At 62.7% G+C, this 12,955-nt stretch overlaps 2 protein-coding genes across 2 annotated transcripts; one reads left to right on the forward strand and one right to left on the reverse strand.

The window, feature by feature from the left end:
* Window positions 1-264: 264 nt before the first annotated feature.
* PARP10 (poly(ADP-ribose) polymerase family member 10) lies at window positions 265-7,668 on the reverse strand. Its single transcript, XM_060127673.1, has 10 exons — window positions 7,377-7,668; window positions 7,045-7,299; window positions 6,737-6,973; window positions 6,073-6,656; window positions 5,742-5,963; window positions 5,512-5,608; window positions 4,688-5,323; window positions 4,470-4,603; window positions 983-1,157; window positions 265-905 (listed from the first exon to the last, which is right to left on the reverse strand). The coding sequence occupies exons 1-10, from the start codon at window positions 7,555-7,557 to the stop codon at window positions 559-561; spliced, it is 2,868 nt and encodes a 955-aa protein (XP_059983656.1). The 5' UTR covers window positions 7,558-7,668; the 3' UTR covers window positions 265-558.
* A 2,482-nt stretch (window positions 7,669-10,150) lies between these two features.
* GRINA (glutamate ionotropic receptor NMDA type subunit associated protein 1) lies at window positions 10,151-12,955 on the forward strand. The gene is made up of 7 exons (XM_060127674.1): window positions 10,151-10,290; window positions 11,186-11,573; window positions 11,657-11,769; window positions 11,841-12,041; window positions 12,154-12,282; window positions 12,378-12,521; window positions 12,603-12,955. Exons 2-7 carry the CDS (start codon window positions 11,210-11,212, stop codon window positions 12,750-12,752), a joined length of 1,101 nt encoding a protein of 366 aa, XP_059983657.1. The 5' UTR covers window positions 10,151-10,290; window positions 11,186-11,209; the 3' UTR covers window positions 12,753-12,955.

Below are 12,955 nucleotides of genomic sequence, written 5' to 3' on the forward strand. Positions count from 1 at the left end.
TACCGTCCTCCGCGCGCACCCCCACTGCCCGGTACGGCCCCCTCCCCGCGCGCAGAGGGCGGGGCGGTCGGCAAGGAGACGTCGTTAGGGAAGCGGAGCGTGCGTGACACTAAGGCGACGCGGGGTCGCTCGGGTGCGCGCCGGGTCCGGCCTCTGCCGGCTGCCCAGGGCCTCCCCAAAGCACCAGCGGACTCTGCGCCCCGGCCCCCGCCCCTAGCCACCCCCGCAAACAGGTCGGACCCGAAGTTCGCAGGTCCCCCGCGCCTGGTTTCACGTACACATTTATTCAAACAACACGGTCGCGCCTGGGCGAGGGCCGGCCCCCCTCCTCCTGGGCTCTGCTGACCCCTGGTGGTTGGGCCGGCCCGGGGTGGGGGTGGGGGCGGGGAACACTGCCCAAGCCGTCCTCGCCCGGTCGCCCCTATGGGCACCACTGCAGGAGGCAGGGGCGCCCCCGGGGGCAGCTCGGGCGGGGGAGGGGGCGGTGGGGCTGTGCGGAGCGGGGAGCCTGGGGAGCAGGAGGCCAGCGGCTGGGCCGAGGGGGCGGGGCCTCTAGGGTTAGGTGGCTGGGGAGTTGCTCAAGAGCTCAGGGGGGTCTCCAGGGGGAGACCGGGACATGTGCTTGCAAGTGATGAGGTGAGTGGGCAGCGCCTGGGTGTCGTGAAAGATGACGAAGATGCTGGGCCGGGGGAGGCAGTCCACCGCGCTGTCGTAGCGCAGGAGCGCGTGGCCGGGGGGCCGCGGGGGGGGTGCCCGCAGCCCGCGGCGGCCCTGCCCGTAGTCGCCGGTCAGCACCCGCGCCACGAACACCGCCTTGTGGCCCTCGGAGTCGGGGGGCGAGTAGCGGTCCAGCACCGACAGGGAGGCGCGCTTGGCGAAGTACACGCCCTGTCCGTAGAGCGTGCCTGCGGGGGGGTAGGCACGGGGGTCAGGGTGGTTACGGTGGGCAGAGACCGCGCCCCTTCAGGGACCCAGGCCTCACCGTTGCGGCCGCAAAAGCTGCGGTTGAAGCCGTGCGCGCAGATGTCCGGGACGGTGGCCACCGACGTGCCGTGGTACAGGACCTGCTCCACCGGCCGCCGGTCACAGCACTGCTCCAGGCGCTCCCGGTGCAGTTCGTACTGCTGCTGCAGCAGCGGGTGCAACACACGCTCCACCTGCGGGCGGCCTTGGTCAGAACCAGGCTATTGTATCCCCTGGGCCACAGGGCACAGGGCTGAGCCCGGAAATCAAGAGCCCTCTCCTGGAGGAGTTCAGGGCCTGGGGAGACCTCACAGCTCCTGTCATGCTCTGCCCAGTAGCAGACATTAGGCGGACGTTCGCCACCTCCACGGAGCCCCAAGTGGCATTGGAGGGCTTCCAGGGGGGTCTGCGGGTAGGCAACCCATCCACTCACCAGAACCCTGCACCCACAGCCAGGCCTCTGCAGAGAAAAGCTGAGCCGCCCGCCTGCATTGCCCACAGGACTTCACTCCCAACACCAGGAGATGCCCCGGACCTCTCAGTGATGGGAGACCAAGGTGACCAACCCAGTAGTCAACCGAAGAGGAGCCAACTCAGGGACCCAAAAAGTTTCTAAAGAAATTATAACTAGTCACTTCAGAGGGATGCAAATGAATATTATATCCATGAAACAAGACGACCTACTGTGAAAAAGAAACAGTCTGAAAATTAGAGAGTTCTTACATTAAGAATGGAATTGCTGAACTGCATCCAGTGGGTGTGGATAATAATAAGATGATGAAGATGGAGTTCAGGAAGTGACTCAGAGTGCAGAGCTAAAGAAAAGAGTTGGGAACTGTGAGAGGACAGATGAGGGAGGGGGGAGGAGCTCTATGATCTGAGTCATAGGAGCTCCATAAGAAGACACCCAACAGGTGATGGGAGCAAGTGAGGACTTAATGGAAGACAGTTGGCCTGAGCTGAAGGGAGCATCTTCAGATGGAAAGGATCTTGCCATAAAATGCCAAAGACAATGTGGAAAGGCACCTACCTGATGGGAAAACTTCAACCTTCAAAGTGAAAGAGAAGTCTACAAGCGTCCAGACGCACGCGTGCACACACACACACCCCAAAGTCGACATATAGTCATGGAAAAAAACCTCACGTTTTCATATTGGGGTCCTCACCAGCAATATTGGATGCTAAGAGACCATAGAAGGATTTTTTTTCTTGCCTTTCCAAGAACAAAAAATTTTAAGGAGGAAACAAAAAGAGTTAAGTCTCTCAAAAGATCTGAAGGAAAACATATTTTGATCTTGAACCCTATATCCAACCAAACTATTAATGGTGAGGACAAAATAAGGACAGATTAAGGTATGCAAGAACCAGCTGTGCTTAAGTTAACAGAAATGTCTTAATAAACACATAGCATCTTTTGTTTGAAAAAAATACCAATATCAAATTATAGTTGCAAATTACTTCTAATTGCAAAAGGCAAAATACATTTAAAAGTCCAAAATGTTGACTACTCACTCAAGGAGATACTTCTACTACACAGAAAAGGAATCTATGCAAGAAGGTGACACGGTCACCAAGAGTAAGCCAGCAGCCAAGCACCACAGAGAAGAACGAAGAAAGTAAACAAAATCAAGAGCCATTAGTTGGGCATCCCTGGTGGCACAGTGGTTAAGAATCTGCCTGCCAGTGCAGGGGACACGGGTTCAAGCCCTGGTCCGGGATGATCCCACATACTGCGGAGCAACTAAGCCCATGCGCCACAGCTACTGAAGCCCACATGCCACAACTACTGAAGCCTGCAGGCCTAGATCCTATGCTCCGCAACAAGAGAAGCCACTGCAATGAAAAGCCCGTGCACTGCAACGAAGAGTAGCCCCAGCTCGCTGCAGCTAGAGAAAGCCCACGCACACAGCAATGAAGACCCAACGCAGCCTATAAAATAAATAAATAAAATAAGTCTATTATAAAAAAAAAGAGCCATTAGTCCTTGAATCCTAGAATATTCTCTTTCATGCAACATGGTTTCAATAACTAGGTTTTTCATTTCCCCCTTTCCTCTCTGGTCCAGTGGTAAATATTTGTTCATTGTCATTATATTTCGATCAACCTATGGCCCAAGTTTGGAGCTTCATGCTTGGAATAGAAGCGTGCCATGCAGAATAGAAGATGACATTTGTCAACCTTGCCAACTTAAAAGTAATGTCACTGGCCAAACTGTGAGATGGAAGAGGGAGGAAGAGGTGAAAGGGGGAAGGGAAGCCCATTCTCCTGATCTTCCATGCAGGGAGGCAAGAAACAGTCTCTAAAATCGTTAAGTGGAAAAAAGACTCAAGTGTACCACGCAAAGTCACAAAGGTCCTGCTAGAAGAATCAAGCGCACGTGACTGACTAAAAGAGCCTCGGGAGGAGCACGGGGCATGAGTGCAGGGCGTCCTCCTCTCTCCAAGTGCAGAAGTGACAGCTGCTAAGTCCACCCAGAGTTACAGTGGTCATCCCCAGGAAAGCGGTGGTGGTGCTGCTGGTGGCGGACTGGGCCCGGTCTGGGAAAGGCGTGAGGGTCTGCGTATCTGAACAGATCCGGGTTGCTATTGCTGCTCACCGCCCCCTGCCCCCAGGCCCACCCACCCACAAGTTGGTGCGTCAAGAGGGCCACCTGGCTTCCCCCGCACCGTGAGCCCAGCTCTCCACCGCCCCGAGATTCCTTCCCCTGAGCCGGAAGCACTCAGCCCTGCACTCTGCTCCAGCTCCTCTCTGCCCCCTCGCTTCCGCAGCCAGCTCATTTCAGCCCGGCCCAGCTCTCACCTCCCGCCGCTCTCCACCCCTGCCTGGCGCACAGCCCCTCCTCAGTCCTTCCTTCCGGCCCTGCAGGCGCTCCCGCCCTCACTGCCTCCAGCACCCCGCCTCTGAGCCCCTCCTTCTCAGCCTCAGCTCCCCACCTGCCTGGGTGGCCAGGGCTCACTGGGGCTCCCAGAGCTTCATTCGGGTCCCCCACCCGTGGTGCCCAGCCCTTTCCGCAACCCAACCGTGCTCAGAGTTGCCACGTTCAACAAGTGAAAATGTAGCAGGAGGCTGCCTCGCTGCAGCCAGCCCTCTTCCTGCTGGAGCAGACCCCTTGGGAGGCAGACGGGCCCCAGAACAGCACCCGGGACAACTGGGGGAATGAGTCATCCTCACAGTAGCCACGAGATGGCATCACCACCCCATGTTCTAGAGGAAGAAACTGGCCGGCATCGGGCTGTAACCGGCGAAGTGGGGACCTGTGCTGGGACCCCCTAAGCTCTACAGCCTTCTGTCTCTCTGGCCGCACACTCGTGAACACACTTCGGGCAGGGAATGGGGCTGTGGAGCCCTGGTGCTCCCCTGCCCCCGAACAGCTTTCAGCCTGCTGGGCAGCTTCTGGCCAGCCGATCCTGACGTAGGCAAGAGTGATAGCCCACAGGCTCTGCAAGGCCAAGATGGTGCCAGGAGCCCAGGAGGCCAGAGGCTGGCAAGGCAGGGCGTGGACTCACCTGGACAACACGGATCCTGCCGTGGGCAGCGTCCAGTGTGTCGTAGAAGGCCTGCACTACCGTATGGAACTCACTGCTGCTCTCGGCCACACACTCCAGCCTGCCCAAGGGCTCCCTCGGCCTCTGCTGTGGCACTGACACACAGGGAGAAAGGGCGTGTGGGCCATGCCTGGGGCACCGGTCCACCCTGCCCTCCCCCATGCGGGCTGCAGACTCACAAGTGGGGCCCGAAGCCTCCGAGGGAAAGGCCAAGCTCTGATCCCGGGGGCCAGCCCACAGCGCTGCTAAGTGGTGGGCCGCACGGGTGGGCTGGGTCCCAAAGCCACGGAGGACGGTGCGGTCACCACGAAGGGCGACGCTCACGCCGTGGCGCCGCTCCAGGCGGGCGCACAGCTCCGCGGGCAGCACGCAGCCCCGGGGCCCCACCGTCTCCTCCCGGAGGTGCACCTCCAAGGCCGCCTCTAGAGCCCGGCCCAGCTCATCCATATCCTGCTCGAAGGCCGCGTGCACCTCCAGCTGGGCCCAGCCGCCAGGCCCCCCACCCCGGGGCTCCGCTTCTTCCTCCAGCGGGGGCGGCTGGAGGGAGAGGGCCAGGGCCCACTGCAGCGCCACAGCCTCCTCCCGCTCGGCCACCTGGCCTTGTGGCCCCAGCGAGCGGCAGAGAGCCAGCTGCAGCTCAGCCTCCTCCTGCAGCCGCCCAGGCACCCCGGTGCGGGGCGCCACGGGCCCCTCCCCGGCCCTGGGAGTCTTCTCCTCCTCCGGCTGCCCCGCGGGCTCCTCCTCCCCCAGCTCCAGTGGCAGCCAGTCTTCCCCGTCCAGGCCCTCCAGGGCGGCCAGCAGCTCTCGGACCTCCTCTGGGGACAGGGAGAGGCACCGGGTCAGGGGTCAAGTCCAGCCAGGATGGGGCTGAAGGAGAGGACTAGTCAGGGGCCGGGTGGAAGATGGAGACGGGGTTAGAGGGTATACGGTCACAGGGCAGAGCAGCAGGGGGTGAGGTCAAGAAAGGGCCGCAGGATGTGCCGGGGTCCCCCGGGAGCCCTACCTAGGCTCACATTCTCCTGGCCACCGTCTGTACTGTCTGGAGGCCACAGGGTGTGGGAGTGGCCAGGGAGCACCTGTAGGGCCTCAGTGGGGTCCACCTGTTGGGAAAGAATGCCAGTACCCCCCAGACACATACCCCTCCCAGGCCTCTGAGCAAGGGTGGAGGAGGTACGGGGGGGGGCTGAGGAGTGAAGAAGGGGAGGGGAAGGGAGGGGAGGGCTCCATGTCTACCTCTCCCAGGTCTGTGTCCAGGGCAGCCCTGGCCAGACGCTCTGTCCCAAAGACGCACTGGAACTGAGCTTCCATCCCCCGCAGAAGGTGCTGCCCCTCTGGGCTCAGCAGGAACCTGGCACTGCCTGGGTGCTTCAGGCTCAGCATGTGACAGCTCACGCTGCCCAGCAGACTTTGCAGGAACTCCTCGGCTGCCTGGCATGGGGCCAGGGCTCCGCAGAGCTGCAGGACCACGGGGTGGGGTGAGGAGGAGCACTTGGCAGGTTGGGGCACAGGAGAGGCACCCAGAGCCCCCAGTAGTAGAGGTGAGGAATCCTCAGGGGTCGCTTACCCGAAATCCAGTCGTATCTGATCCCTCGAGTGGGAAGAGGGCGACGTCTCCCAGGCCAGCAAGAAGGTCCTCATGATAGAGTTGAATGAAGCGCATTGCTCCCAGCTCCATCGGCAGCACTGTCTCCACCAGGCCCTCCTGCCTCGGTGACCCTACAGGGCCCAGGCTCATTGACACCACCTGCTCCAGAGACTCCACGGCAATCTCCTCTGGGCCTGGAGACCCCGTAGGCCCCGGGCTCACCAACCCCTCCTGTTCTGAAGACCCCACGGGCCTGGAGCTCACTGGCCTGGCCTGTCCCAGAGAGGACCTGTCCCAGAGATGCCCTGTCCTCAGCAAGGCTCCTGTTTGCCCCGGTGCCTCCTCAGAGCCCAGTGTCACATTCCCTGCACAATTCTGTGCCCTTGCTGGCCCTCCAGCCTCCAGGAGAGCATGCTTGGGGGCCCCAGGCCCCAACTCGGCCAAGCGGCTCCCTCCACTGGTGTGCTCGCTGAGCTCCTCGGGCTCCAGGACATCGTAGTGGGGGACAAGGATCAGCTCTGAACCCTGCAGCTGGTGGGCCCGCTGCAGCACCCGTTCGGCCACTTGGAGGAAGGGAAAGGACAGAAGTCGTCAGGGCTCCAAGGTATAGGGAGGGTGGGCCGCCCTGTCCAGCCCCACTCACCCTGCCACTGCTGGAAGGAAGCGATGGTGCCCAGGTGCCCTGGCAGGCTGCGCACGCCCTCCAGGGGCCCCCCGCCACTGCGGCGCTCATTCTCCAGGTACAGCTCCAGCAGCAGCAGGTCTGCAGGGGGGATGCCCCCCACGACACGCACCGCCCGGGCCTGAGGCACCCAGGCCAGGGAGACCTCAGCCCCCTTCAGGCCCAGGGACTGGGCGTGCTCCTCCAGGACGCGGGCTTCTGTGGGGAGGGTGCAAGTCAGCTGGGGCATCTCCCCTGAAAGGCGCGTCTGCCCCGATCCCGCCTCTCACCTGCGTCTGAAAGGGGCTTGGGCAGCTGCACCAGGGCCCGGTCTGGTCGGGGACTGGCCAGGGCACGGCACGGCTGCACTGGCTGCCCTGCGGCACAAAGCAGGGCTTGGACATACTGCTCCAGGTGCCGGGGTCCCGTGCCAGCAGACAGCCCTTGGAGCAGTAGGCGCGAAGGGGCGCGTGGTGGGGCTGGCCGCAGGCTCAGCCGAGCGCCGTGCAGAGTGTGCTCCTCCTGGGCCAAGACCCTCGCTGCATCTGCAGGCAGGGGGAGGGGGTGTCAGGGCCGGCGGCCGGTGGGGGCCCAGGCTGCCCCTTTGAATGGGTCCACTCACCTGCAGCCTCCTGGAAGGTGAGGATGCCCCCGCGGCCAAGTCTCTGCCAACTCGACACACGTCCACCCCCAGAGCTTCGACGGTTCTCGAAATAGAGCGTGAGCAGCTCGTCTGGGACATCGGGGGGCAGGCCTCTGAGTTCCACGGCTGCCCCCAGCTCCGCCTCTTCCTCGCCCATCATCACAGCCTGGGCCGAAGGAACAGGTGGGGTAGCCGCCCACAGCCCCGCCTCACCCCTCGCAGGCCCCTGAGCAGCGTTCCCTGGCACCCCCCTCACTGTGGGGCTGGCCCACATCCTGCACTCACGCTCCCCCAGCTGCCTGGGCCGCCGCAGCCTAGGCCTTCAGCCGGACTCCTTCCCCTTCGCCCTAAAGCCAAAGGGCTGGGACAAGAAAACAAAAGCGAAACCGTCGGAGGGAGGGAGGGGCCCACAGTGCCAGGGAGAGCGTCTGCCTCTCGGGTGCTTCCCTTCTCCGGCCCCTCCTGCAGGACTTTCCAGCCCCACGCCCAGCTCCTCAGCCCTCTGCCCAGCCCACCCGCCCCACCTGTCTGACCTCAGCCCAGTGGCTGGCAGGGTGGGGCGCGTGTAGGCTCACGGTCCTCCACTCCCGTGGGCCTGGCCCTGTGAACCTCAGTACGGCCAGTCACCCTCCCTGGTAAATCCACATGGGGGGCTCGAATCATCGCCCTCCACTCAAGACCTCAAGCCTCCGTGTTACCCTCCCCCATTGCACGAGCACCTTGGGGCTCTGGCCGGCCTGGCTACGGCTGGCTTTCAACTCGCCCCAGCAAGCTGGGTGACGGCACCCGCACTCACCCTTAAACAACACACAGGGGACCGACCTCCCATCCCGCGAGGGTGGGTCGGCAGTTCCCACTCCTGACCTACGAGAGCTTCCTCCCCGCCTCCCCAGCCTACACTGTCCTCGGAGGTGGCGGTGGCACCAAGGCTGACCCCAGAAGGGGCTGATGCTGTGCTCACGGGCCTTGCTGCAGCACACCCCCGTGACAGAGGGGACGTGGAGCCTCATGCTCAGCTGCACCTTTACAGTCCACAATCCCTCTTGCTGCCGCCGAGTACCCCCCTTGCCTGTGCTCCATTGGCTTCCAGCCTCTCAGAGAGTTGTGCCCCCCACTGCTCTCCATCTCGCACCTCCCACTTATCCCTCAGCCACTAAAACCCAGCCTCCAGCCCTGCTACTCCTCCAAGGAATTGAGGACCTGTCCAGTCTGTGCCCCGAGCTGTACACCCAGCACCCTGGCTGCCCCCACCCTGATCTGAGCCTCCATCATCTCTTGCCTGGATCACTACTCTGACCTCTTAACTGATCTCTCTCTGCCACTCCTGCCCACTCGCACTGTCCCTCCTCAACAGAGGGCAGCGTGAGCCTTATAAGTGGCACCGACAGCTGCTACAGCTGGGTCCACAGTAAAGCCAGAGTCCTTTGGAGGACCTGCCAGGCTGGACTGACCGGGCCCCAGTCCCTTCTGCTGCATCCCTCCTGCATCCCCCATCCTCCGTCAGGAACTGTGACTTGCACGGGCCCCTCCTAGGGCCCTGGCCTCAACTTCACATTTGTCATTTTAAATTAGTTTTCTTAAAAAAAGACCCCTCAAATTGTATGAGCTTCTAGTTCTACAAAACCTGAAGTCATCCCTGCCTGCTCTATATTTTCTCCTCTCATGGAACTCATCCTCTTCTAATATACTGTATAGTTTACTTATTACACCAATCCCTGCTACCACAGGCAGCAGTGTGCTGGAGCAACTCACATCATGACTACACTGTTCAATTTTCAGGAGTCTTTGTGAAGCAGTTGTTAAACTGGTGGTCGCTTGAAATCAGCCACCATGGGGTATTTATATGAAGGACAACTGCAAAGGTACAGATCAGGGTTTGCCCTCCTTGGGGCCCGCCGTTCAACGATGAACCAGCACACCAGCTGCATAGGACAGAGCCTCTTCCCAATCACTGCTGGGCCTGGGAGAGGCCACTGTCCAAAAGGCCGGAAAGTACAGTAAGATTCCTAGGCCCCAGGTGGACAGGCACTCCTGCAGAGGGCTCCAGGGGACCACGTCGCAGGGATGTCCCTGGAGGTGGCAGGCAGCACTTCCTCAGGACCGCTGAAGCCGAGGGAATTTAACTTGGCCTCCAGTCCTGGGGCATCTCTAAGCCTCAGCCCCTTAGCAGCGAAACAGGGCTAAGAATGCCACCCTTACAGCTTGTGGTACTGTGATCAAGACAAGTAAGGATAACTGGTCTAGTAGGGACCTGGACTAGTTTCCTAGAGAGGATAGAGCATTTAAAGAATTAGGCCTCTTGATTTGGAATAGACCTGGATGAAAGGGGAAGCGGAGTTTTAAGGCCAAGGAGGGATGGAGAGTGCTTGTCAGACTTAGCAAATCCCAGATTTAGGAATAAATTTCTCAAAATTCCCTGACCCAAATTGGAGAGGCTAGCTCTCAGCCTCCAGAGGTCTACAGCCCTCACGGCCCAAGGCCACCCCTCAGCGGACAGGACGGGACGCGGGTCTCGGGCCTGGGGCTCTGAAAGAAGCCAGCAGGGAAACCCAGTCGGGTAGGGTCCATCCGGGAGAAGCCCCCGCGTTCCCCGCGGAGCCCAGCCCACGGCCCCGCCCCCGCACCGCCGGCCCCGCCCCGTCACAAGGCCCCGCTGCGTCTCCCGAGCCGCAGGCGCAAGCCCAGCCCAGCCGGCCACGGAGCGGGTGCGGGTGCGGGCGCGGGCACAGCGGCCGTCGACTGCGCGGCCGCGCAGCGGACACCGGGCGCACAGGCCTGAGGCGACTCGCGCGACTGGTGAGTCCCCGGCCCTAGCCCAGCAGCGCGTCTACTCGCTCAGCCGGCCGGCCACTGCCGCCCCCGCGCGGGCCCTGCGCAGCAGACAGGCGTTGCGGTGGGTCAGTCGGTCCCGCCGGGCGCGCGGCCCGCGGGGGCCGGGGGGCGGTGGCGGCGGGGCCGGGAAGCCGGAGGGCCCAGGGCGAGCGGGGGCGGCGCACTGCGGCGACAGCCGGACGGGCGGTCCGAGCGGCCCCCCGAACGGGCAGGAGGGCCCACCCCGCCCTCGGTGCGGGTTCCGTGGCCGCCGCCACCACCCGCCTCGTCCCCACGTCCGCTTTGTTCCCCCGCACGCCCTCTGGTCGCTTCCATCCCCCACCCCCCCATCCCCCCGCAACCCGCTGTTCCTGGCGTACCCCGCTGGCAGGCACCCCGGCAGCCGGCAGCCGATCCAGGCCTGCTGCCCCCACCCCTGGAGCGAGGGACGCTAGGGCCCTGCTCTTGGAGGGGGGGGGGGTCAGGGTTCTGGCTGGTCACAGATGGCGTGGGGATTTCCTGGGATAGAAATAGCCGCCGGCTCTGGCCCCTTAAAGCTGCTTAAGGGGCGGGATGTGAAGGGGAGGGTCCGGGCACACCCCCGCACCTCCCCGACCGCGCCCCCAGCCCCGACCCGCACTGAGCTCTGACCCGGAGAGGCCAGCAGCGGTGAGACGGCCCCTCCAGTTGCTTGCAAGAAACGGCAGAAGCCCAAAATCCTGAGGCTGCCAAAGTCATCCCCTCGTCCATCCCCTCCTCCATCTTTGGGGTCGGCCTGTAGGGGCCCCTCCTGAAGCCACACGGCCAGCCACCCGATACCCACCCGCCTCTCCTGGCCCCCCAGCTCGGGCTCCGGACAGCCCTGGGGCAAAGGTCACGAAACCCCCTCCTTCCGTCCCGTTTCCCGGTAGCAGGTGGAGAGGCCCCTGGCTGGTTCCTGTCACCTCAGGGCTAACCGTTCTCTCTCTGTCCTCTAGGGGGAGACCACAGAACCTGAGGCCATGTCCCATGAAAAGAGTTTCTTGGTGTCCGCGGACAGCTATCCTCCCCCCAACCCTGGATATCCTGGGGGGCCCCAGCCCTCCTTGCCTCCCTACCCAGGGGCCCCTTACCCACAGCCCCCGTTCCAGCCTTCCCCCTATGGCCAGCCAGGGTATCCCCAGGGCCCCAGCCCCTACCCCCAGGGGGGCTACCCTCAGGGTCCCTACCCGCCAGGAGGCTACCCCCAGGGCCCCTACCCCCCAGGAGGCTACCCTCAGGGCCCCTACCCACAAGGGGGCTACCCTCAGGGGCCGTATCCACAGAGCCCCTTTCCCCCCAACCCCTATGGACAACCACAGGCCTTCCCGGCACAGGATTCTGGCAGTGAGTAGTGGGGCAGGGGCAGGGGAGGGCAGGGGCTCCTGGCACCAGTGAGGGGTACTGACCCAGCCCGCCGTGCTCCTCAGCACCTCAGCATGGGAACTATCACGAGGAGGGTCCCCCATCTTACTACGACAACCAGGACTTCCCTGCCACCAACTGGGATGACAAGAGCATCCGACAGGCCTTCATCCGGAAGGTGGGCCACGGGGGCTGCGGAGAGCGTGGGCAGCTGTGCTGGCCGGAGCTCTGAGCCGCCTCCCTCCCCAGGTGTTCCTGGTGCTGACCCTGCAGCTGTCCGTGACTCTGTCCACCGTGGCCGTGTTCACATTCGTCGGGGAGGTGAAGGGCTTTGTCCGGGAGAACGTCTGGACCTACTACGTCTCCTACGCCGTCTTCTTCATCTCCCTCATTGTCCTCAGCTGCTGTGGGGACTTCCGGCGAAAGCACCCCTGGAACCTCGTTGCCCTGGTAACCCCCAGACCCTAAGGCCTTCACACCCTGTGACTCACGCTTTGGAGCGACAGAGGGGGACGGGAGTGGGGCAGCGGCTCCACATGCTCAAGTCTCCGTCTCCCCTCAGTCGGTCCTGACCGTCAGCCTGTCCTACATGGTGGGCATGATCGCCAGCTTCTACAATACTGAGGCGGTCATCATGGCCGTAGGCATCACCACAACCGTCTGCTTCACGGTGGTCATCTTCTCCATGCAGGTAAGGGGCCCCCCGAGGCAGGGCTGCCGGTCCTGAGGGCCCAGAGGCCTTCCAGGGCTGCGGTACCCAGGCCCTGTGTGCCCCTGTGCCCTCAGACGCGCTACGACTTCACGTCGTGCGTGGGCGTGCTGCTGGTGAGCATGGCGGTGCTCCTCGTCTTCGCCATCCTCTGCATCTTTGTCCGCAACCGCATCTTGGAGATCGTGTACGCCTCACTCGGCGCTCTGCTCTTCACCTGCGTGAGTGATGGGGGTGGGCGATGTGGGCGGATGCTGGGCAGGGTGGGATGTCTTTCAACATGACCGTGCTGCCACCCCCAGTTCCTGGCAGTGGACACCCAGCTGCTGCTGGGGAACAAGCAGCTGTCCCTGAGCCCGGAAGAGTACGTGTTTGCTGCGCTGAACCTGTACACGGACATCATCAACATCTTCCTGTATATCCTTACCATCATTGGCCGTGCCAAGGAGTAGCCCGAGCCCCTGGCACATGCGGGGCCCCACTCAGGTGGCATGGCTGACCTGGACCCTGCCCCCAGCGTGGCAGTTCCTCTGTACCTCCCCTCTCTCATCCCCGCGCGCAGCCTGGGACAGAGGGAGCCCCTCCCCAACCCTCCTGTGTGTACACTGCAGACACTTCTGTTCGGACCCGCTGTGGCCAGCATGGCCCCTTGTAG

This window comes from Lagenorhynchus albirostris, chromosome 17, assembly GCF_949774975.1.
Source record: "Lagenorhynchus albirostris chromosome 17, mLagAlb1.1, whole genome shotgun sequence".
In the NCBI taxonomy this organism is placed as follows: Eukaryota; Metazoa; Chordata; class Mammalia; order Artiodactyla; family Delphinidae; genus Lagenorhynchus; species Lagenorhynchus albirostris.